The 21778-nt window shown below is 39.7% G+C and overlaps 1 protein-coding gene across 3 annotated transcripts in view; it reads left to right on the forward strand.

Moving 5' to 3' along the window:
* Positions 1 to 21778, forward strand: part of ZNF277 (zinc finger protein 277) — a 150849-nt gene that overhangs the window by 103208 nt on the left and 25863 nt on the right. For all 3 annotated transcript variants that reach the window (XM_062177919.1, XM_062178002.1, XM_062178040.1), the window contains exon 5: positions 9460 to 9551. In XM_062177919.1, coding sequence (XP_062033903.1) covers positions 9460 to 9551 — 92 coding nt within the window. The remainder of the gene's footprint in view (positions 1 to 9459; positions 9552 to 21778) is intronic.

Below are 21778 nucleotides of genomic sequence, written 5' to 3' on the forward strand. Positions count from 1 at the left end.
AACAAGACTAAGTGTCTGCTAATACTAACTGATATAATTAAAAAGGAGAGAACAATCCAACATGGGAAGCTTACGACTCATAGAATGGCAGATGTCCTAAACAGCACTCTGGTCTCAGAATCAGCCCTTAAGGCATTCAGATCCAGCTAAAAAGCCCATGAGAGTATTTCAGGCATGGAAAGCCAAGACACTGTGGGGGAAAAAAAAAACAAAACACCTAAATGAAAGATCTCCGCAAGTGAGATCCCAGTGGAAAGAACAGGTCATCAAAGAAGGAGGTATCTCTGAAGAGAGGAGAGAACTTCCACTTTGACTATGGCCTTGTCTAAATAAGATCAGAGTTGGCGAACTCAAGAGCTTCCATAGCCTTGGCAGCTCATGACAAGAGCCTCAGGTGATTACTGACATCATAAATAAGAGTGTCAATTGTTAAATCAACAACAGCAGTCACTGTGCACTTACTCCCCATGTAGGACCTCTGTCCTGGCTCCCACCCCTTGCAGCCTTTTGGGGAGTGAACCAGCAGATGCAAGATTCTATCTCTCCCCCCCCATCCTCCCTCCCTCCCTCTTTCTCTCTCCCTTCTTTCTCTTACCTCTACTTTTCAAATAAATAATTAAATCTTAAAAATAAATAAATAAATATTTTTCAAAATCCCTTTACAACCAGATTTTGTCTTTATCCCTTTGGACATGCTTCAGATAAACATACTTTTTAAATGTATCTTTGGAAACAGTCTATCCATCTGATGCAACTCAGGGTATACAAATTGCAGAGCTAGGGGACAAAGCCTCTCTCTACCAGATGAAAAGATGTACCATCAGCCCCTCCAGGGAAGATCATGGGAGCTGCTCTTTTCTTAGCTACCAAAAATACTTGACTTCATTTTATTATTGGAATTTCATTATCTTTTTCTCCTTAGCTGGGTTTTGGGAGTCCCTATAGGTTTTTCCTAGTTTAAGGGAAATAACAGGAAGTTTCAACAGAATAGCAAATGGAAAGGATGTAGATGAGACAACCCCACTAAAAATGATGAAGAGATGCAGAGAATAAAAGCAGAAAATACATAGATGACAATAAATGTGAGAAAATAAAGCCCAAAGAACATAACAGTATAATTTGTAAGGGTACAAATCCTGAAGGTAAAATATATTTATATTACAGTATTAATAAGGTGTTAGTTGTTCAAAGCTAGGACCCTGTATCATAGAACAGGTTAAAATTATGTGTTGAGGGGCCAGCGTTGTGGTATAGCTGGTAAAGCTGCTGCCAGCATCCGATCTAGGCACTGGTTTGTGTCCCAGCTGCTCCATTTCTGATCCAACTCCCTGCTAATGGCCTGGGAAAAGAAGTGGAAGATGGCTGAAGTGTTTGAACCCCTGCCAACCCATGTGGGAGACCCAGATGAAGCTGCTGGCTCCTAGCTTTGGCCTGGCCCAGCCTTGGTCACTGCATTATCTGGGGAGTAAATCAGCAGATGGAAGATTTCCTTCTGTCTCTCCCTCTTTCTGTGTAGCTCTGACTTCCAAATAAATAAATAAATCTTTTTAAAAATTATATGTTGGACTTGAAATGCAGAAAAAAAACCTCAAAGCTGTCTTAGAAATCACCCTGTACATAACTTAACCCTTTAAATACCAAGCTCCATTTTCTATAATCTAGAAAATCTTCTCAGCTAGAATACCTTTTTTTTTTTTTTTTCAATTTGACAGGCAGAGTTAGACAGTGAGAGAGACAGAAAGGTCTTCCTTTCGTTGATTCACCCTCCAAATGGCCACTACGGCTGGCACGCCACACCGATCTGAAGCCAGGAGCCAGGTGCCTCCTCCTGATGTCCCATGCAGGTGCAGGGGCCCAAGCACTTGGGCCATCCTCCACTGCCTTCCCAGGCCACAGCAGAGAGCTGAACTGGAAGAGGAGCAACCAGGACTAGAACCCAGCACCCATATGGGATGCCGGCACCGTAGGCAGAGGATTAACCAAGTGACCCATGGCGCTGGCCCCAAGAATACCTATTTTTCTAATTAAATCAATAATACTTAATTATGTTGATATATATTATCCTATTATTTAAGTTTTTATTTATTTTAAAGGTAGAGAGACACAGTGACAAACAGTAAGAGATCTCTCTTCCACTGGTTCACTCCCCAGATGCCCTTAACAGCCGAGGCTGGGCTGGGCCAGACCAGGAGCCACAAATTCAATCTGAATCTCCCACATGGATAGCAGAAACCCAACTACTAAAGTTATCATGTGCTGCCTCCCTCCTAGGGTGTGCTTTAGCAGGAAACTGGAATCCAGAGCAAACCCAGGACTCGAACCCAGGCACGTAAGTAATATGGGATGCAGCCATCCCAAGCACACATTGTTAGTGTGTGTGTGTGGTTTGTTTGTTTTTTTTTTTTTTTTTTTTTTTTTTTTTTTTAAGTTTTAAGCTTTGTATTCGGTGAGAGAAATGCATAGGAAAGTGAGGGAACTATCTAAAAGAGGGAAATTCATACCAAGTACCAGGAGCCAGCCATGTGGAGGAGCATGTAGGCCAGAAAGCATGGAGCAGGTAGCCTGAAGGCCATGTGCCCCAAAGGCATGGGGACAGCAAGCGGGTCCAGGGCAAAAGGAAAAAAAGGGCCAGGCCCACCGTGTTCCAGGCCTTTAATCTACTTCCAAAGGGAAGTGGTTAATTATCCTGATTGGCAGGTGGGCACACAGGTGTGGTTAGGTAGGGGCATGACGTCACACAGGGGCGTGGTGAAGGCATGGTCTTCCATCTCACAAACCTGTTCAATTTTATCTTGTATGCCTGCCTACAACATTCCCCTCTCAGAGACTGCATTCTCTTAATCCTAGGAATGTTGAATGGAGTAGAATCATGTCTTCTATAGCTTCCTGTTGATGAGGGGTGTAGTGCAGGCTCTCCCTGTCCCAGGACTGGAAGTCTTTGTCTATCTTAACTAACAAATTCGTTTTGTGAGCTGGAGCAGTCTTGGTCACTGCTAATATCTGTGTTCCCTGTATGGTCAGTTATTCCCAGAAGTTGAGTTCTGAAGCATATAAGTTTGTTAATTAGCTTAAGTGAAAACTGGAACAAAACTAATTGTAAGTGGCGTGCCCCTTAAGTTGGAAAGAATGTATCTTACAGACTCCCAGATAGTGGGTGGTGATTGGCTACCCTTATGTAGATTATAAAACCCATTTAGCTTGAGCATACAGAATTAGAGAAGAACCCATTTGGAGTTTTATTGTCAGTAACAGTTCCCAGAGAGAATCAGAGGAGGCAGGTACAGCATGTCTGCCTTAAGGTGCAGCCGTCTTGATTTGAGGAAAGTAAAGGCTCTACTTACCCTTTTGCTTTGAAGAGGTACTTAAGGTCTCTGATTGGCTTACAGGAATAGTCAGGCGTGTCTTTTGAGTTCACCTGTGAAGACTTAAGAGGTAGAAGTTTAATCCTAATTTCACGGAGGTGGTCCTGCTGAGGAGCACCTGGGAAGGTCCCTTTCCCTATTAATCTGAATCTGATCTGAAGGGGATCTTTCTATGAGCAGCTTGCTCAGGAATTCCTAATGTTGGAGTTTCTGTCAGAAGCTCCCTAATTCCTTGGAACACCTTCTGTAGCTCTCCTGTCCAGTACAGTGTGTCTGGGTCAGGAGCTTTTTAAGCAAATACAAGGCTTAGAATCTAAATCCTGGAATCCATATTCCATAGAATCCCATCATCAGCAATTCCCAATGTTGGAGCTTCAGTTAGAAGCTCCTTAATTCTTTGGAACAACTCTTCTAGCTACCCTTTTCAGCACAGTGTCTGCATTGGGGCATTTTTAAAACAAATACAGAAGCTTGGAATCTAAATCTTGGAATCCAAATTCCACAGAATTCTTGCCATTCCCAGAAACCTCCCTACTTGCTTTTTAAATATAGAATAGCTTTCCTTCTTTTGACTGAAAGAGCACGCTTTCCTGGAGTTAGAACATATCCCAAGTAATCCCTCTACTTTAGAAACCTGAGCTTTGTTTAGGAAGTTCTGTATCCTCACTATCCCAGATTCCGAATTTAGTGGGATGCAGAAGAAATTATCCCTTAGGCAAAGCTTTAGCACACAATAAGATGCATTGAAACAGCTGTCTTATTAGTAGTCCTGAGGCTTTTAACCATTCTGTACACTGTATCTGACCTTACGGTAAAGCATACAATATAGGAATTTCACAGAGAGACATGGATCCAAGGGTTCACGTTTGAGACAATTAACTTTGAAGAAACACCTAAGAATATAGGCAATGGAGTTTGACACTTAGACATAACTAGAACTTATGGTACATAAGAATATAACACATTAGAACTTGTTCTTTGGAAACAAGTTTTACCATTAATGCTAATACTGTAGCTCTTTGAGGACAGAGGTCCTGCATGGGAAGTTAGTGCACAGGGACTCCTGTTGTTAACAATTAACACTCCTATGTGTGACTTCAGTGATCACCCGAGGCTCTTGACGTGAGCTTCCTAGGCTATTGAATCCACAAACTCTGTCAATATTTAAACAAGGCCACAATCAAAGTGGAAGTTCTCTCCTCCCATCAGAGAAAAGTACATGCTTCCTTGATGACCACTTCTTTCCACTGGCGTTTCACCCAGGAAGGTCTTCCATGTAGGGACACTTTTTGCACAAGTGTCCTGGCTTTCCATGCCTGAATTGCTCTTGTGGGCTTTTTAGCAAGACCAGAATGCCTTTAGGACTGACCCTGAGGTCACTGAGCAGTACTTATGAATCTGGTATATGGACTCCTTCCCATGTTGGAGCATTTACTCCTCTTTAATTTTATTTATTATTAGCAATAATAATCCTATTGAGATGATCACTTTAACAATCAATCCTACCTATATGATCACTTTAAAATTTAATCCAATCTATATGGTTGCTTTAACAATGAAGATGTTACTTTTACTGCCCAGCCCAAAGGGATTTGGGATCCCATGGCGAATTTTAAACTGTACCCTTAGAAGTAAGTCCATAGGAATGCATGCAGAGCTATATGGCCTTACAGTTTCTTTGTAGGACCAAGTGCCAGGAGCCAGCCATGTGGAGAAGCTTGTAGGTCAGAAAGCATGGAGCGGGTGGCCCAAAGGCCACATGCCCCGAAGGTGCAAAGACAGCAAGCAGGTCCAGGGCAAAAGGAAAAAAAAGGCATTAGTGTGTTCTAAAACCTCAAATTCTGAGAAGCTCATCCATTATCAGACTCATCTCAATGAAGCTTTTATAAGAACATTTTGTAAGAGAGATTTTAATGCTTCCTTTTTCTCCAGATTTCTATTCCCTGTATTTTAACCTTATGTGTTCACTAAAGAGAAGGTCACTGGTATAAGTTCTGTTTCTACACAAAATATGTTGGGTATTTTCTGAGTTGGGGGGAAAAATCATGAAAATAGCACCAATCTTGGCACCAAATAGCTGTATACCTTTAAACAAATCACCCTAATATCTCTCTTTATCAGAAGTTGGTAAGTTGTTTAATGAGGTCCCCTTCTACTCCCATGTTCTGAAAATAAAGTACTGAGTAGTATTGGTCAGAAATATATAACTGGAGTAGAGAGGCTAGATGTGGTTAGTGAAAAAAGAATATGTTAATGGAAATAACACTGAGAAAATAGCTAAGAAGGAATAAGCAAAGTATTCACATTATTGTAACCACAAGAGTCAAGTTTGAGGTCAACAAATGGAGTGGAGAATCCAGCTGTAACTAAACTGCTGAGTCCTCAAGTCTGTTTTTGCCAATGAAAGGGCCCTTCCTTGCATTGATGATGCTAAAATGAGTAAAACTTTATGCAAGTGAAAAAAGCTGAAAGCAGGAATGGACCAAGTGGTTTAAGTAGCTCACCTTGGAGGACTGTGTTGGAAGAAGTTTGAAAAAAAAAAAAAAAAAAAAGAGTTTGGCAAGAGCCAAAGGAAGATACTTAAGAAATGGACTGAGGTCAAAATTAAAGGAGTTGGATAGCCTGCAAGGTCAGGGACAACATGTGTACTCCCAGACTTGTCTCTTAATATGATCATGGCTAGCATGGATAAACTAGCTGAGAATCTTCAGTGCCATGCCATTACTATATGAGAGATACTCAAGAAGCAAAGCATGAGGAAACAGAATGATTTTAGGACTTGCCATTAAGCGAGCTTCTTACTCTGTCTACTCTGAACCACCTTTAATTAGGCTTCTCAAAGAGAAACCGTTTTGCTGCAACTTCAGGGGCCTATACTCTTAGGTTGTGCAATTCAAGTTCAACAGACAGAACTTAAATTTGACCAGTAAAAACCTTAGATAGCTTAATATCACTAATTTTGAATCATAAAATCCCTTTCGTTTGTGTTGAGTCAAAATCAAGAAAATATGAAGCTGAGTAGGTTTTTCTTTGGAGAAATTTAGGCTGTTATCATCATGAACTTGGGAACTAGGAAACAGAATGTTGATGTTTCATGACAGTGACCAAGTCTTGTGGGCTCATACAAGCAGAGAAAGTACACACTCAGCCATTCCGCAGGGTAGTGATAGTGATCATTAACAAGAACTTCAGCTGTTTGATTTTGGTTTAGCAGAGTTGTCAAATCAGTGCTTCAAAATGTTTATTTTTTTTTTGAGTCCAACTATGTTTGTAAAAGTTCAGATTTCCAGTACCTCTTTCCTTTGACTTTCACTGTCAATTTCAGTTCTATGTAAGAGTCACTCAAAAAACAATAAATAAGATTTGTATGATACATCATTTTTCCCATTTATTTCTTTTCTGTGTGTCAACCTGCTACCAGCATAAAACCTTTACCTTCATGAACTAAAAAGGGTTTTTTTAGTTTTGCTATTTACCATGTGCCTGAAGTGTTGAACACCTTGTCCCATTCTGTTTGTCAGAATGCCAACATATGCCAATGCTGCAACTGCTAGACCCCATTAAGCTGTGTATCCCCTAGAAACTCCTCCAACTTGCCTCATAGAATCCTATTCTATACACTGACCAAAAATTAAAAGAATTCCATAATGATTCTTGAACTCCTTCTCTGTAGCTCTCCACTCTCTAGAACCTGATCCCGCAAATTTGACTCATGTTAGTATCCTGAACTACAGTATTTTTTTCCCTCTGCTCAATGAGGTAGCTGCTCTTCAATTATGTTCAACTTGTCTTTGTTGCAGTTATATACTCCCAGAAGAAAACTGGTAATGTACGAGGCATTTCAAAAAATGTATGGAAAATGGAATTCAAAGTTTATTTTGGTGCAAAATAAAAAATTTTGAAATCCATGCATACTTGGCATCTTCAAAAAATTTGGGGGAATATATATTATGAAAAAATTACAGAAGAATTTCAAAGTTTTTTGCAGCAAAATAAACGTATCTTTTAAATCCATTCCTTCAAACCTTTTTGAAGTGGCCTTGTATAATTTTTTTTCCTCAAGGATCACAGCCCTTAACTGTTATCCAATGCCTGGAAATAGATAAAATATGTGAAGCTATTTGCTTTATAGTAGGAAGATTAAATCTGAAAGCTGTTTTTCCATTTGTGGCTAAAACTAGAAATCAATTGAACTGATTTTTATCATGGCAGATACTTAATTTATTTCTTTTCTTTTTTTAAGATTTATTTATTTATTTACTTGAAAGGCAGATCCACAGTGAAAGGGAGAGAAAGTCCTACCATCTGTTGGTTCACTCTCCAAATGGTGGCAGTACCTAGGTCTGGGTCAGGCCAAAATCAGGAGCCAGGAACTCTATCCAGGTCTTCCACATGGGTGGCAAGGACCCAAGCACTTTGGCCATCTTCCACTTTGTTCCCAAGTTCATTAGCAAGAACCTAAATCAGAAGCTGAGTAGCTAGGATTCAATCTAGCCTCCAATATGGGATGCCAGTGTTGCAAGAACAGCTGCAACCACAATGCCAGCCCTCCTTAATTTTTTCTTCAGTGAACTAAAATATCTAGGTGTTTGTGGTGCATTTCCAGAACTTCAGGTAGAATTTATTGAAATTCTATGTACTACATCTTTTTCATTCTGTTCTGTGAATATTTATAGAGTCAGCAATAAGCTTTCTGAAATTCCTATTTTAAACTCCATGTTGTAAAAGAAGTATGCGCATGTAATATAAGAACAGCTTAGAAAGGCAGGCATTCAGCCCAGCAGTTGAAAGTCTGGTTGGGACAGCCATATATCACATTGGAATGCCTGGGTTCAATGTCCAGCTTCACTCCTGACTGTACAGACCCTGGGAGACAGCAGTAATGGTTCAAGTGATTGGGTTCCTGCTACCCACAAAGGAGACTAGAATTGAGTTCCCAGCTGTTGTGGGCATTTGGGGAATGAGCCAGCAAATGGGAGCTCTCCCTTTCTCTCTCTCTCTCTCTCTCAAATGAATAATTTTTAAAATTTTAAAAGATAAGAACAGTTTAGAAGCCTTCTTTTCACTTGAAATGCTTTCCGTTTCCCTTCAAAAGATAAAATAGACAACAGTTTCCAGAGATGATGGGCAATGGGAATTGATGTGGATTGTATAACAATACAATACAACATTTAATACCCATGTACAATTTGAACTCATTAGATGAGTTGTGTGATTCAGTCTTATAAACAGTGCTATGATATTTTTATTTTCAACTTAAAAATGAGAAAACTGAGGGTTAAGGAGGTTAAATGATATATGAACTACAAATGAGAGCACAATTTCAAATCTCGATCTGTTTCAGAGCCTGAGTTCCTAACTGTTGTACTGTAGTCAGAAATCCAACCTGATCTGTAATGAACACCTAAGATTTGTAGGAATGAAAAGGCAAAGGGAAACAAAACTACCTCAAGGAAAGATAATGTGTGGAACCACCCTGATAAGAGCAGAACATTACCAGAGCATATTTTAAATTATTTGAGTTGTAGAGTAACAAAGTAATTGCACATGAAAACAAAGCTTAAGAAAAAATTTTCTAGCAGGAAAAAAAAAAAGATGAAGGATTGGAATCAGGGAGACACTAAGAAGGTTTATTTATTTATAATAATTCCAAAATAATTGCATAAAAACTGGACCCAGGATGATGACTTTAGGAATGGTGGACAAAATTAATAGAAAAGAGTAAAATATTGATCAGTACTTTATTACAGACTGAACTGAAAATCAGAGAAAGGAGCAAGTTAAAAGTGCCTCCAGGTATTTGGTTTTGGAAGCAAGTAAGGATAAGGAAGGATAGGATAGAGAAGAATGGCTACAATTTGTTGACTTTGAGTTTCCTGTATAGCTAGCTGTCCGAGGGAAGTGTTGTATAGGTATTTGATGTTATAGACTTCTTTAGATGCAGGAACAGGAGTGAAGAAATTTGAAATATTGTCAGCCTTCATGTACTCCCTTTGTGCCTCCACTCCAGTTTCCTTCCATTTACACTATGACATTTTTCATTAGCTAACTGTATATTTATTAGATATACCATCATAAGTCTGTTTCTAACTTACAGAAAGAAATTCTGGAACAACAGCAGCAAGAACGAAGTGATACCAGTTTTCATGGCAGTTGTATGTTTTGCAGTGAGGAATTCCTCGGAAACAGGTTTGCCATTATGCATCTTTAATTTAAGTGTTACTATTTTGGGAGAGGGTCTTGTGGTGAAGTAAGTTAAGCCACCACGTGAGGATGCCCATGCACCATATCAAAGTGCTTAGTTAAAGTCCCAGCTACTATATGCTTCAGATTCAGCTTTCTACTAATTTGCCAACACATGATGCCCCAAGTACTTGGGTCCCTGCCTGCCACATAGGAGAATCAGATGTAGTTCCTGATTCCTGGGTTTGGCCTGGTCCAGCCATTTTTGGAATGTAGGGAAGATAATCTCTCTCTGTCACTCTACCTTTCAAATAAATAAATACATCTTTAAAAATAATAAATAGGCCAGTGCCGCGGCTCACTAGGCTAATCCTCCGCCTTGCGGCGCCGACACACCGGGTTCTAGTCCCGCTCGGGGCACCGATCCTGTCCCGGTTGCCCCTCTTCCAGGCCAGCTCTCTGCTGTGGCCAGGGAGTGCAGTGGAGGATGGCCCAAGTGCTTGGGCCCTGCACCTGGCTCCTCCCATCAGATCAGCGCGGTGCGCTGGCCGCAGCGCGCCAGCCGCGGCGGCCATTGGAGGGTAAACCAACGCCAAAAGGAAGACCTTTCTCTCTGTCTCTCTCTCTCTCACTGTTCACTCTGCCTGTCAAAAAAAATAAAAAATTAAAAATTAAAAATTAAAAAAAATAATAAATAAAAATGTTTGATTTTTAATCTGAAAACTCATCTAAACATCCATAAGTGATGATTACATAATTTGACTTCTATAGGTTGGCTCATATGGTAGAGTGCCTTTTTAAAAAGATGCCTCTTGGGGCCAGCGCTGTGGCACAGTGGGCTAATCCTCCGCCTGCAATACCAGCATCCCATATGGGCACCGGTTTTAGTCCCAGCTGCCCCTCTTCCAATCCAGCTCTGTTCTGTGGCCTGGGAAAGCAGTAGAAGATGGCCCATGTCCTTGGGCCCCTGCACCCACATGGGAGACCAGGAGGAAGCACCTGGCTCCTGGCTTTGGATCAGTGCGGCTCCAGCCATTGTGGCCATTTGGGGAGTGAACCAATGGATGGAAGACCTTTCTCTCTGTTTCTCCCTATCACTGTCTGTAACTCTGCCTCTCAAATAAATAAATAAAATCTTAAAAAAATAAAAATAAAAAGATGCCTCACATCAAAAATGGACTGTGGTTTCTCTTAGCAGAACAAGGGAAAAAAATTCTTAAAATGCCAAAAAATAGATTTATGCTTCATTTTGTAGGGCTTTAAAAAATATACTGACATGGGCTGGCATTGTGACATAACAGGTTAAGTCTCTACCTACGATGCCAGCATCTCATATGGGCACTTGTTTGAGTCCCAGCTGCTCCACTTCTGATCCAGCTCCCTGCTAATGGTCTGGGAAAGCAGCAAAAGATGGTCCAAATGCTTGGTCCCTTTCACTAATGTGGGAGACCCAGACAAAGCTCCTAGCTCCTGGCTACAGCTTGGCCCAGCCGCAGCTATTGTGGCCATTTGAGGAATGAACTAGTGGATAGAATATGTCTCTCTTTCTCTGTCTCTCCTTCTCTCACTGTAACTGTATCTTTTTTTAAAAAAATTGACTGACAGGTAAGACCATATGTCCACAACAAACTACTGCAAACGTAACTCTCAAAACTATTCATTAACTAAATCTTTGCAGTTCTGATTTTTTTTATTTTTTTTTTATTATTAAACTTTTATTTAATGAATATAAATTTCCAAAGTACAGCTTATGGGTTACAATGGCTTCCCCCTCCCAAAACTTCCCTCCCACCCACAACCCTCCCCTTTCCCGCTCCCTCTCCCCTTCCAATCACATCAAGATTCACTTTCAATTCTCTTTATATGAAGAAGATCAGTTTAGTATATGTTAGGTAAAGATTTCAACAGTTTGCCCCCATATAGCAATACAAAGTGAAAAAAAATACAGTTGGAGTACTAGTTATAGCATTAAATAAGAGTGTACAGCACATTAAAGACAGAGATCCTACATAATATTTTTTTAAAAAAATGATTAATTTTCTATGCCATTTCCAATTTAACACCAGGTTTTTTTTTTTCATTTCCAATTATCTTTATATACAGAAGATCGATTCAGTATATAATTAGTAAAGATCTCATCAGTTTGTATCCACACAGAAACACAAAGTATAAAAATACTGTTTCAGTACTAGTTATAGCATCACTGCACATTAGACAACACATTAAGGACAGATCCCACATGAGAAATAAGAACACAGTGACTCCTGTTGCTGACTTAACAATTTGACACTCCTGTTCATGGCGTCAGTAATCTCCCTAGGCTCTAGTCATGAGTTGCCAGGGCTATGGAAGCCTTTAGAGTTCGCTGACTTTGATCTTATTCCGATAGAGTCATAGTCAAAGTGGAAGTTCTCTCCTCCCTTCAGAGAAAGGTACCTCCTTCTTTGATGGCCCCGTTCTTTCCACTGAGATCTCACTCACAGAGATCTTTCATTTAGGTCTTCTTCTTCTTCTTCTTTTTTTTTTTTTTTCCAGAGTGTCTTGGCTTTCCATGCCTACAATACTCTCATGGGCTCTTCAGCCAGATCCAAATGCCTTAAGGGCTGATTCTGAGGCCAGAGTGTTGTGTAGGACATCTGCCATTCTATGAGTCTGCTGTGTATCCCACTTCCCATGTTGGATCTTTCTCTCCCTTTTTTGATTCTATCAGTTAGTATTAGCAGACACTTGTCTTGTTTGTGTGATCCCTTTGACTCTTAGACCTCTCAGAGCCATCAATTGTGAACTGAAATTGATCACTTGGACTAGTGAGATGGCATTGGTACATGCCACCTTGATGGGATTGTATTGGAATCCCCTGGCACATTTCTAACTCCACCTTTGGGGCAAGTCCGATTGAGCATGTCCCAAATTGTACATCTCCTTCCTCTCTTTTTCCACTCTTAAATTTAACAGGGATCACTTTTCAGTTAAAATTTAAACACCTAAGAATAATTGTGTGTTAATTACAGAGTTCAACCAATAGTACTAGAACAACAACAACAAATACTAAAAAGGATAAAGTATTACATTGTACATCTAGAGTCAGGACAAGAGCTGATCAGGTCATTGTTTCTTATAGTGTCCATTTCACTTCAACAGGTTTCCCCTTTGATGCTCAGTTAGTTGTCACCGATCAGGGAAAACAAATGATATTTGTCTCTTTGGGACTGGCTTAATTCACTCAGCATGATGTTTTCCAGATTCCTCCATCTTGTTGCAAATGACTGGGTTTCGTTGTTTCTTACTGCTGAATAGTCTTCTATGCAGTACATGTCCCATAATTTCTTTATCCAGTCTACTGTTGATGGGCATTTGGGTTGGTTCCAGGTCTTAGTTATTGTGAATTGAGCTGCAATAAACATTAATGTGCAGATGGCTTTTTTATTAGCCAAATTAATTTCCTTTGGGTAAATTCCAAGGAGTGGGATGGCTGGGTTGTATGGTAGGGTTATGTTCAGGTTTCTGAGGAATCTCCAGACTGACTTCCATAGTGGCTTAACCAGTTTGCATTCCCACCAACAGTGGGTTAGTGTCCCTTTTTCCCCACATCCTCTCCGGCATCTGTTGTTGGTAGATTTCTGAATGTGAGCCATTCTCACAGGGGTGAGGTGAAACCTCATTGTGGTTTTGATTTGCATTTCCCTGATTGCTAGTGATCTTGAACATTTTTTCATGTGTCTGTTGGCCATTTGGATTTCCTCTTTTGAAAAATGTCTGTTGAGGTCCTTGCCCCATCTCTTCAGTGGGTTGTTTGTTTTGTTGTTGTGGATTTTCTTGATTTCTTTGTAGATTCTGGTTATCAACCCTTTATCTGTAGTATAGTTTGCAAATATTTTTTCCCATTCTGTCGGTTGCCTCTTCACTTTGCTGACTGTTTCTTTTGCAGTACAGAAACTTCTCAATTTGATGCAATCCCAAATGTTAATTTTGGTTTTGACTGCCTGTGCCTCTGGGGTCTTTTCCAAGAAGTCTTTGCCTGTACCTATATCTTGCAGGGTTTCTCTAATGCTCTCTAATAATTTGATGGTTTCGGGTCGTAGATTTAAGTCTTTAATCCATGTTGAGTGAATTTTTGTGTGAGGTGAAAGGTATAGGTCTTGCTTCAAGCTTCTGCACGTGGAAATCCAATTTTCCCAGCACCATTTATTGAATAGGCTGTCCTTATTCCAGGGATTAGTTTTGGATTTTTGATCAAATATAAGTTGGCTGTAGATGTTTGGATTGATTTCTGGTGTTTCTATTCTGTTCCATTGGTCTATCCATCTGTTTCTGTACCAGTACCATGCTGTTTTGATAACAACTGCTCTGTAGCATGTCCTGAAATCTGGTATTGTGATGCCTCTGGCTTTGTTTTTGTTGTACAAGATTGCTTTGGCTATTCGAGGTCTTCTGTGTCTCCATATGAATTTCAGCATCATTTTTTCCAGTTCTTCTCTAAATGTCTGGTAGAACTCAGCAGTGAATCCATCTGGTCCTGGGCTTTTCTTTGTTGGGAGGGCCTTTATTACTATTTCAATGTCTGTGTCAGTTATGGGTCTGTTTAGGTTTTCTATCTCTTCCTGGCTCAATTTAAGTAGGTTTTATGTGTCCAGGAATCTATCCATTTCTGATAGATCTCCCTGTTTGCTGGCATACAAGTCCTTGTAGTAATTTCTGATGATTTTTTTTATTTCTGTGGTGTCTGTAGTTACGTTTCCATTTTCATCTCTGATCCTATTGATTTGGGTCTTTTCTCTTCTTTTTTTAGTTAGTTGAGCCAATGGGGTGTCAAGTTTGTTTATTTTTTCAAAAAAGCAGCTCCTCGTTTGGCTGATTTTTTGTAATTTTTTTTTATTCAATCCTGTTTATTTCTTCCTTGATTTTAATTATTTCTCTTCTCCTACTGGGTTTGGGTTTGGTTTGCTGCAGATTTTCTAGATCCTTGAGATGACTTGAAAGCTCATCTATTTGGTGCCTTTCCAATTTCTTGATGTAGGCACCTATTGATATAAACTTTCCTCTTAACACTGCTTTTGTTGTATCCCATAGGTTTTGGTATGTTGTGCTGTTATCCTCATTTACTTCCAGAAAATTTTTGATTTCTCTTTTAATTTCTTCTATGACCCATTGTTCATTCAGGAGCATGTTGTGTAACCTCCATGTGTTTGCACGTGCTCTAGGGATTCCCGAGTTGCTACTTTCCAATTTCATTCCTTTGTGGTCTGAGAAGCTGCATGGTATGATTCTAATTCTTTTGAATTTGCTGAGACTTGCTTTATGGCCTAGTATGTGGTAAATCCTAGAGAAGGTTTCATGTACTGCTGAGAAGAATGTAAAGTCTTTAGATGTAGGATGAAATGTTCTGTAGATATCTGTTAGATCCATTTGGGCTATAGTGTCGTTTAAATCTACTGTCTCCTTGTTGATCTTCTGTCCTGTTGATATGTCTATCTCTGAGAGTAGAGTATTGAAGTCCCCCAGTACTATTGTATTGGGGTCTAAGTCTCCCTTTAATTCCCTTAACAAGTTTTTTAATAAATCGGTGCCCTGTAATTAGGTGCATATACATTGATAATCGTTATATCTTCCTGTTGAATGGATCCCTTAATCATTAAATAGTGCCCCTCTTTGTCTCTCCTAACAGTTTTTGTGGTAAAGTTTATGTTGTCCGATATTAAGATGGCTACGCCCACTCTTTTTTCATTTCTGTTGGCATGGTATATATTTTTCCAGCCTTTCACTTTCAGTCTGCATGCATCATTGTTGGAAAGATGAGTTTCTTGTAAGCAGCAAAAAGATGGGTTTTGTTCCTTAACCCAGTCAGCCATTCGGTGTCTTCACTGGACAGTTCAGGCCATTAACATTCAACGTGACTATTGAGAAGGAGTAACTTTGCCCTGTCATTTGCCAAAGATATTTTCTAATGTATGGTTTGAGACTCCTGTGATCTTTTGCTGTGAGGTTTCCTTCCTTTATCTTCTTTCATATTGGTGACCGTGTTTCTGTGTTTCTGTATGTAACACATCTTTAAGCATCTTTTGCAGGGCTGGATGAGTGGCGACAAATTCTTTCAATGTCTGTTTGCTGTGAAAGGTCTTTATTTCACCTTCATTTATAAATGAGAGCTTTGCAGGATATAATATTCTGGGCTGGCAGTTTTTCTCTCTTAGCACCTGGGCTATGTCTCGCCATTCTCTCCTAGCTTGTAGGGTTTCTGATGAGAAGTCAGCTGTGAGTCTAATTGGAGATCCTCTGAGAGTAATCTGGCGTTTCTCTCTTGCACATTTTAGGATCTTTTTTTATGTTTCACTGTGGTGTCCTGTACTAGGATGTCTCTGTCCTTCTCAAACCTGGGAAATTTTCTGCTAGTATCTCACTAAAAAGGCCTTCTAATCCTTTCTCCCTCTCCATGCCTTCAGGAACTCCTAGAACCCGAGTGTTGGGTTTTTTAAAAGTATCCTGTAGATTCCTGACAGTATTTTTTAGATTTCTGATTTCTCCTTTTCTTTGATTTGACTGTTTCCTTTCCTGTTCTCTGTCTTCTAATTCCAATATTCTCTCTTCTGCTTCACCCATTCTGTTTTTAAGTCTTCTAATGTGTTTGTCATTTGATCTATTGAGTTCTTCATTTCATTGTGGTTTTTTGTCACTGTCACAGTTTCTTTTTTTTTTTTAATTTTGTTTAATGAATATAAATTTTCAGTGTACAGCTTATGGATTACAATGGCTTCCCCGTCCCATAACTTCCCTCCCACCCACAACCCTCCCCTCTCCCGCTCCTTCTCCCCTTCCATTTGCATCAAGATTCATTTTCAATTCTCTTTCTATACAGAAGATCAATTTAATATAAAGATTTCAACAGTTTGCACCCACATAGAAACACAAAGTGAAACATACTGTTGGAGTACTAGTTATAGCATTAAATCAAAATGTACAGCATATTAAGGACAGAGATCCCACATGAGGAGCAAGTGCACAGTGGCTCCTGTTGTTGACCCAACAAATTGACACTCTAGTTTATGGTGCCAGTAACCACCCTAGGCTGTCGTCATGAGTTGCCTAGGCTATAGAAGCCTTCCAAGTTTGCCCACTCTGATCATATTTAGACAAGGTCATAAAATACAGGGTGAGGATAGTAACCAATGATCCTGAGAGTGGCATTTACCAGGTTTGAACAATTATACAGCATGAAGTGGGGAAGAGGACCATCAGTACACACAGGTTGGGAGTAGAGCCATTGGTGGTAGAGTAGAGGTTATGATTACAAAGGAATGAGGCCCAAGTGTGCTAGACAGGGTCTAGAACAAAGGACAGAGTCATTATTAGAGGAGCTAAGAAAGGTACTGTCTAAGTTACAATTAAGTTTTCAGATTTAGAGGCAAATAGAACCTGATAGAAGGGGCTTGATAATAATCTGGTGGGCTTTAGGCCTTGTAAGTTAAGAGGCCCAGACCTATCTATCTCTTCACATGGGGTACATCCTAAGGGAGGTGTGAACCTCCTAGGGGAAGGCACTCTGTTGACTTTCATTACTTGGCTGGCCTGGGAGGAGAGCTGGCCAGGTAAAGGCAGGGGGCATCTCTAACAAGAAATTTACAGTTCTGCCTGCAATGTTGCTGACCCTACTTGACCATCCCCTCAGCTGCAGTGGTCACTTTGGAAGTTGGGCTGAGTGAAGGGCTTTTCAGCTTAGAGCCAATAAGATCTGTGGCTCTGACCTGGGCATCCTTCGACTCCAGGGCAGGTCCATTTCCAGTGATCCAACTCTTGGCAGAGCTGCCAGGGCTCTTCACAAGCTGACTTCTGCTGAAGCCCAGGCTTACCACTTTGAAAGCCACTGCAGTGGACTGGCCTGTTGGGTCTCCTTGAGGGCAGATCACTGTACAGATCAGCCATTAATAGGCCTGCCACCCATTGCTTCTGATGCCTAGCTTTCTTTTCCTCCTGGTTTGTGTTAAAGCAGACCAGAGGATGCAAGTCAAGGGAGTGCCCAAGTCCCATCTCTAATCTTCAGTGGCCTGAACTACAAGTCTATAGTCACAGGTGTGTTCTGTTTTTCTAAGGTAGACAATGCCCATGAGGAAAATTATATTCTCACTTTAAAACTTTCTTTCTCTTTGGTCTGAAAGGGAGCTTTTTTCTACTTACTGTATACTTCGCTGATGATGAAGTGAATCTAGCTATGAGATTATTATTTAAGTTCTTATTTGGGCTATGCTATTACAGAAAAATGTTAGCCATCTCTTTTATAAGGTCTAAAGATTAAATTGTGCATCCTACAGATTCCTTCATAATAGAATTAGTTTCCTACCTTGAAGAGAATAGAGAAATGAAAGAACAAGTTGGGCTTAGAATAGAGAAATGAGGGAGCAAGTCCTAGATCGCTTGCTGACAATAGCAATATTACATGAATGCTTAGCAAACAGTTTCAACCATTAGATAACAACTTAAGAAAACATTTACCAGAAGGTCCAATGCCTTCTATAAATTTTAAGAATCATGTATTTGAAAACACCTCTTAAATATCTAACATGGTGTAGTTTGTTTAACCAGTAAACTTAAGCACAACCATATCAAATGTTTTTAGTTACTTTCTACCAACACGTTTAAAACATATGATACACAGATTCAGGTCACACAAATTAAAATGTATCTTTGATTGATTTTAGCAGCTTAAATTTATGTACAATCTTATCTATAAGCCATTTAAAATAAAACTCTTAATAAAATTTCCCCATGTGGACATACAATATGTACATACATATAACATAGCATAATAGACCAATATAGCAATTTTAATAATAGCTCTTAAAATCTTTAACTCTTTTTGTAGATTGCCAATTGATTTGAATTGCTTTTTCTTTTTAGTAACCTCAGTTAACCATACTTTCTCTCAGTTGGTACTGTTAATACATTATTGGCTTCATCTGTTTACAGAGCCATCCCGAAGTACTGAATACAATAGAAGTGGCTGGAAAAAGTCCATAGGAACCTATAGGAGGACAGCTAAACACAGAACCAACAACGCTTTAGTTTTATGAGCAGCACATCATATATAACTGTGGATGACAAAAGACTTTAAGTCGCCCTGTTTAAAATTATAAACTCATCAACCAACAAGAGGCACTTGCTTACTTCACAGTATTTTTGAAAGCACCTGTAGGATTTTACAAGTATTTAACCCTTTAGGCCTCTGGGGCTTTCTCATTAAGATAACTATCATGTCTAGTAACACAAGATCATTAGACTTTTTAATTCTCAAACATTTGTATTAATAGCATTTTCCATTATAGAAACTTAAAGTTTGGTACCACATCACATCTTGACAGTACTTCTAATATAATCCAAATAGCCTGATTAGTTGGTGTCTCTATAAGATGAGAGACATAGGTCCTTCGATTTTTTCAGTTGGGCCCAAACTGGAAAAACCAAAGTCCAAGATTTACTGGAAATTTTAGAGTCCAGATTGTTTGAAACTTTGATTTTTTGAATGCCTGTCAAGAATGCCAAGAAGGCTCAAAATCCAAAATATCTGGTTGAAATAAGATTTCTTAAAATCATGACATAACATAGACCAAATTTGATCATTGTTACAAGGTAATTATTCAAATCTTTGAAAATAAGCACATATTTAAATAACCCATAGCTCTTAATAAAAATTCAGCTGTTTTTGAACAATTAGAATTTAACAGACATCAAGAGAACATAATAGATTACTTTAACACATTGCTTTAACAGAGCATCAGAGTTTAATTCTATGTCAAAGAGAAATTGAGCTTCCTGTGATCTTTTGCTGTGAGGTTTCCTTCCTTTACGTTCTTTCATATTGGTGACCATGTTTCTGTGTTTCTGTGTGTAACACATCTTTAAGAATCTTTTGCAGGGCAGGATGAGTGGCAACAAATTCTTTCAATTTCTGTTTGCTATGAAAAGTCTTAATTTCACCTTCATTCACAAATGAGAGCTTTGCAGGATATAATATTCTGGGCTGGCAGTTTTTCTCTCTTAGTACCTGGGCTATGTCTCGCCATTCCCTTCTAGCTTGTAGGGTTTCTGATGAGAAGTCTGCTGTGAGTCTAATTGGAGATCCTCTGAGAGTAATCTGGCGTTTCTCTCTTGCACATTTTAGGATCTTTTCTTTATGTTTCACTGTGGTGAGTTTGATTACGACGTGTCGTGGTGAGGATCTCTTTTGGTCATGTTTATTAGGGGTTCTATAAGCTTCCTGTACTAAGATGCCTCTGTCCTTCTCCAAACCTGGGAAATTTTCTGCTAGTATCTCACTGAAAATGCCTTCTAATCCTTTCTCCCTCTCCATGCCTTCAGGAACTCCTAGAACCCGAATGTTGGGTTTTTTAATAGTATCCTGTAGATTCCCGACAATATTTTTTAGATTTCTAATTTCTTCTTCTTTTCTTTGGTTTGCCTGTTTCCTTTCCTGTTCTCTGTCTTCTAAGTCTGATATTCTCTCTTCTGCTTCACCCATTCTGTTTTTAAGGCTCTCTAACGTGTTTGTCATTTGATCTATTGAATTCTTCATTTCATTATGATTTCTTGTCACTATGACAGTTTCTTGTTCTACTAGTTGTTTCATTTCATTTTGATTCCTCCTTAATATTTCATTTTCATGAGAGAGATTTTCTATCTTGTACATTAAGGATTTCTGTAGTTCAAGAATTTGTTTTTGAGAACTTCTTAATGTTCTTATCAATTTTTTGAGATCCGCTTCTTGCATTTCTTCTATCTCATCATCTTCATAATCTTGAATTGGGGTGTCTTTTTCATTTGGGGGCGTCATAGTGTCTTCCTTGTTCTTGTTACCTAGGTTTTTGCGTTTGTTGTTTGGCATGTTGGAGATATTTGGTTTCTTCACTGTGGTGTTTTTTCTTGTTACACTATGGCTCTATATTAAGTGGACTGTCTGCTTTCGGTGGAGCCTTAGAGGTTTGAGATGAGTGTGGACTGAGAGCTGTGTTTGGTTCCTCAGGGTTGAGGGTGTGTCAAAGATGACACTCCCAGGTTAGGTGTGGTAAATCTCTTTCTTTCTTTTTTTGATTCAAAAGGGAAGTAATTCCGCACAGCTGAACGTAATTGGAGGTAGTTAGCAGGCAAATGATATATCCACAGGAGCCAGAGATCGGAAGCTCTTTCCCAAAGACCACACAGGGAATCTGTGCTGCCCTCAGCGTGGGTTCCAATTCTCCTGCAGTCTCCCACTGGGTTGCCAAGTTAGATCCTAATGTCCTGTTATTTCACCCCTCCCCCCAGAGTCAGGTTTTTCTGCTAGGCTCAGGGCCGGTGCAGAACTGAGGTCGCCCTGCTTATGACATATGTCCAAAATGGCGCCTGCTCTTTGTCTTGCTCGCCTTTGAGGGGTGAGCGGAGAGAGAGAAACTCATGTCCGTATCGATCACTTTTTTTTTTTTTTTTTGCTCTCTCTCTTTAGTTAGCCTGGTGAACTTTTCCCCACGGAGTTTCAAGCCTTGTTCCCTCTATTCTTCTCTTTCCGCTTGCCTGCTGGTGTCTTGGGCTATTGAGTTTCGGCTCACCTCCCGTTCCAGCGCTGGTGTGTTGAGTCTGCCGCTGGTGTCCCGAACTTGGGCTCCCACGCTCTCCACGCAGGTCCACTGTGAATCACTAGTTCCAGAAGAGTTTCCTCTGCTGTTTCTTCCCCTACTCTTCCTTGACCCTGCAGTATCTCCACTTTTATTATCTTCCCCGGACTAACAGTGTGCTCCCTTCCTATTCCGCCATCTTGCCGCTATATTCTTTTTTTTTTTTTTAAGGTTTATTTATTTATTTGAGAGGCAGAGTTACAAAATTAGAGAGGGAGAGCTATTCCATCCACTGGTTTACTCCCCAAATGGCTACAACGGCCAGAGCTGGGCTGATCCAAAGCCAGGAGCCAGGAGCTTCCTCCAGGTCTTCTGTGTGGGTGCAGGGGCCCAAGGACTTATGCCATCTTCCACTGCTTTCCTAGGCAATAAGCCACTATCACAGTTTCATGTTCTACTAGTTGTTTCATTTCATTTTGATTCCTCCTTAATATTTCATTTTCACGAGAGAGATTTTCTATCTTGTCCATTAAGGATTTCTATAGTTCAAGAATTTGTTTTTGAGAACTTCTTAATGTTCTTATCAATTTTTTGAGATCCGCTTCTTGCATTTCCTCTATCTCTTCATCTTCATAATCTTGCATTGGGGTGTCTTGT

This window comes from Lepus europaeus, chromosome 1 (genome assembly GCF_033115175.1).
Source record: "Lepus europaeus isolate LE1 chromosome 1, mLepTim1.pri, whole genome shotgun sequence".
NCBI lineage: Eukaryota > Metazoa > Chordata > Mammalia > Lagomorpha > Leporidae > Lepus > Lepus europaeus.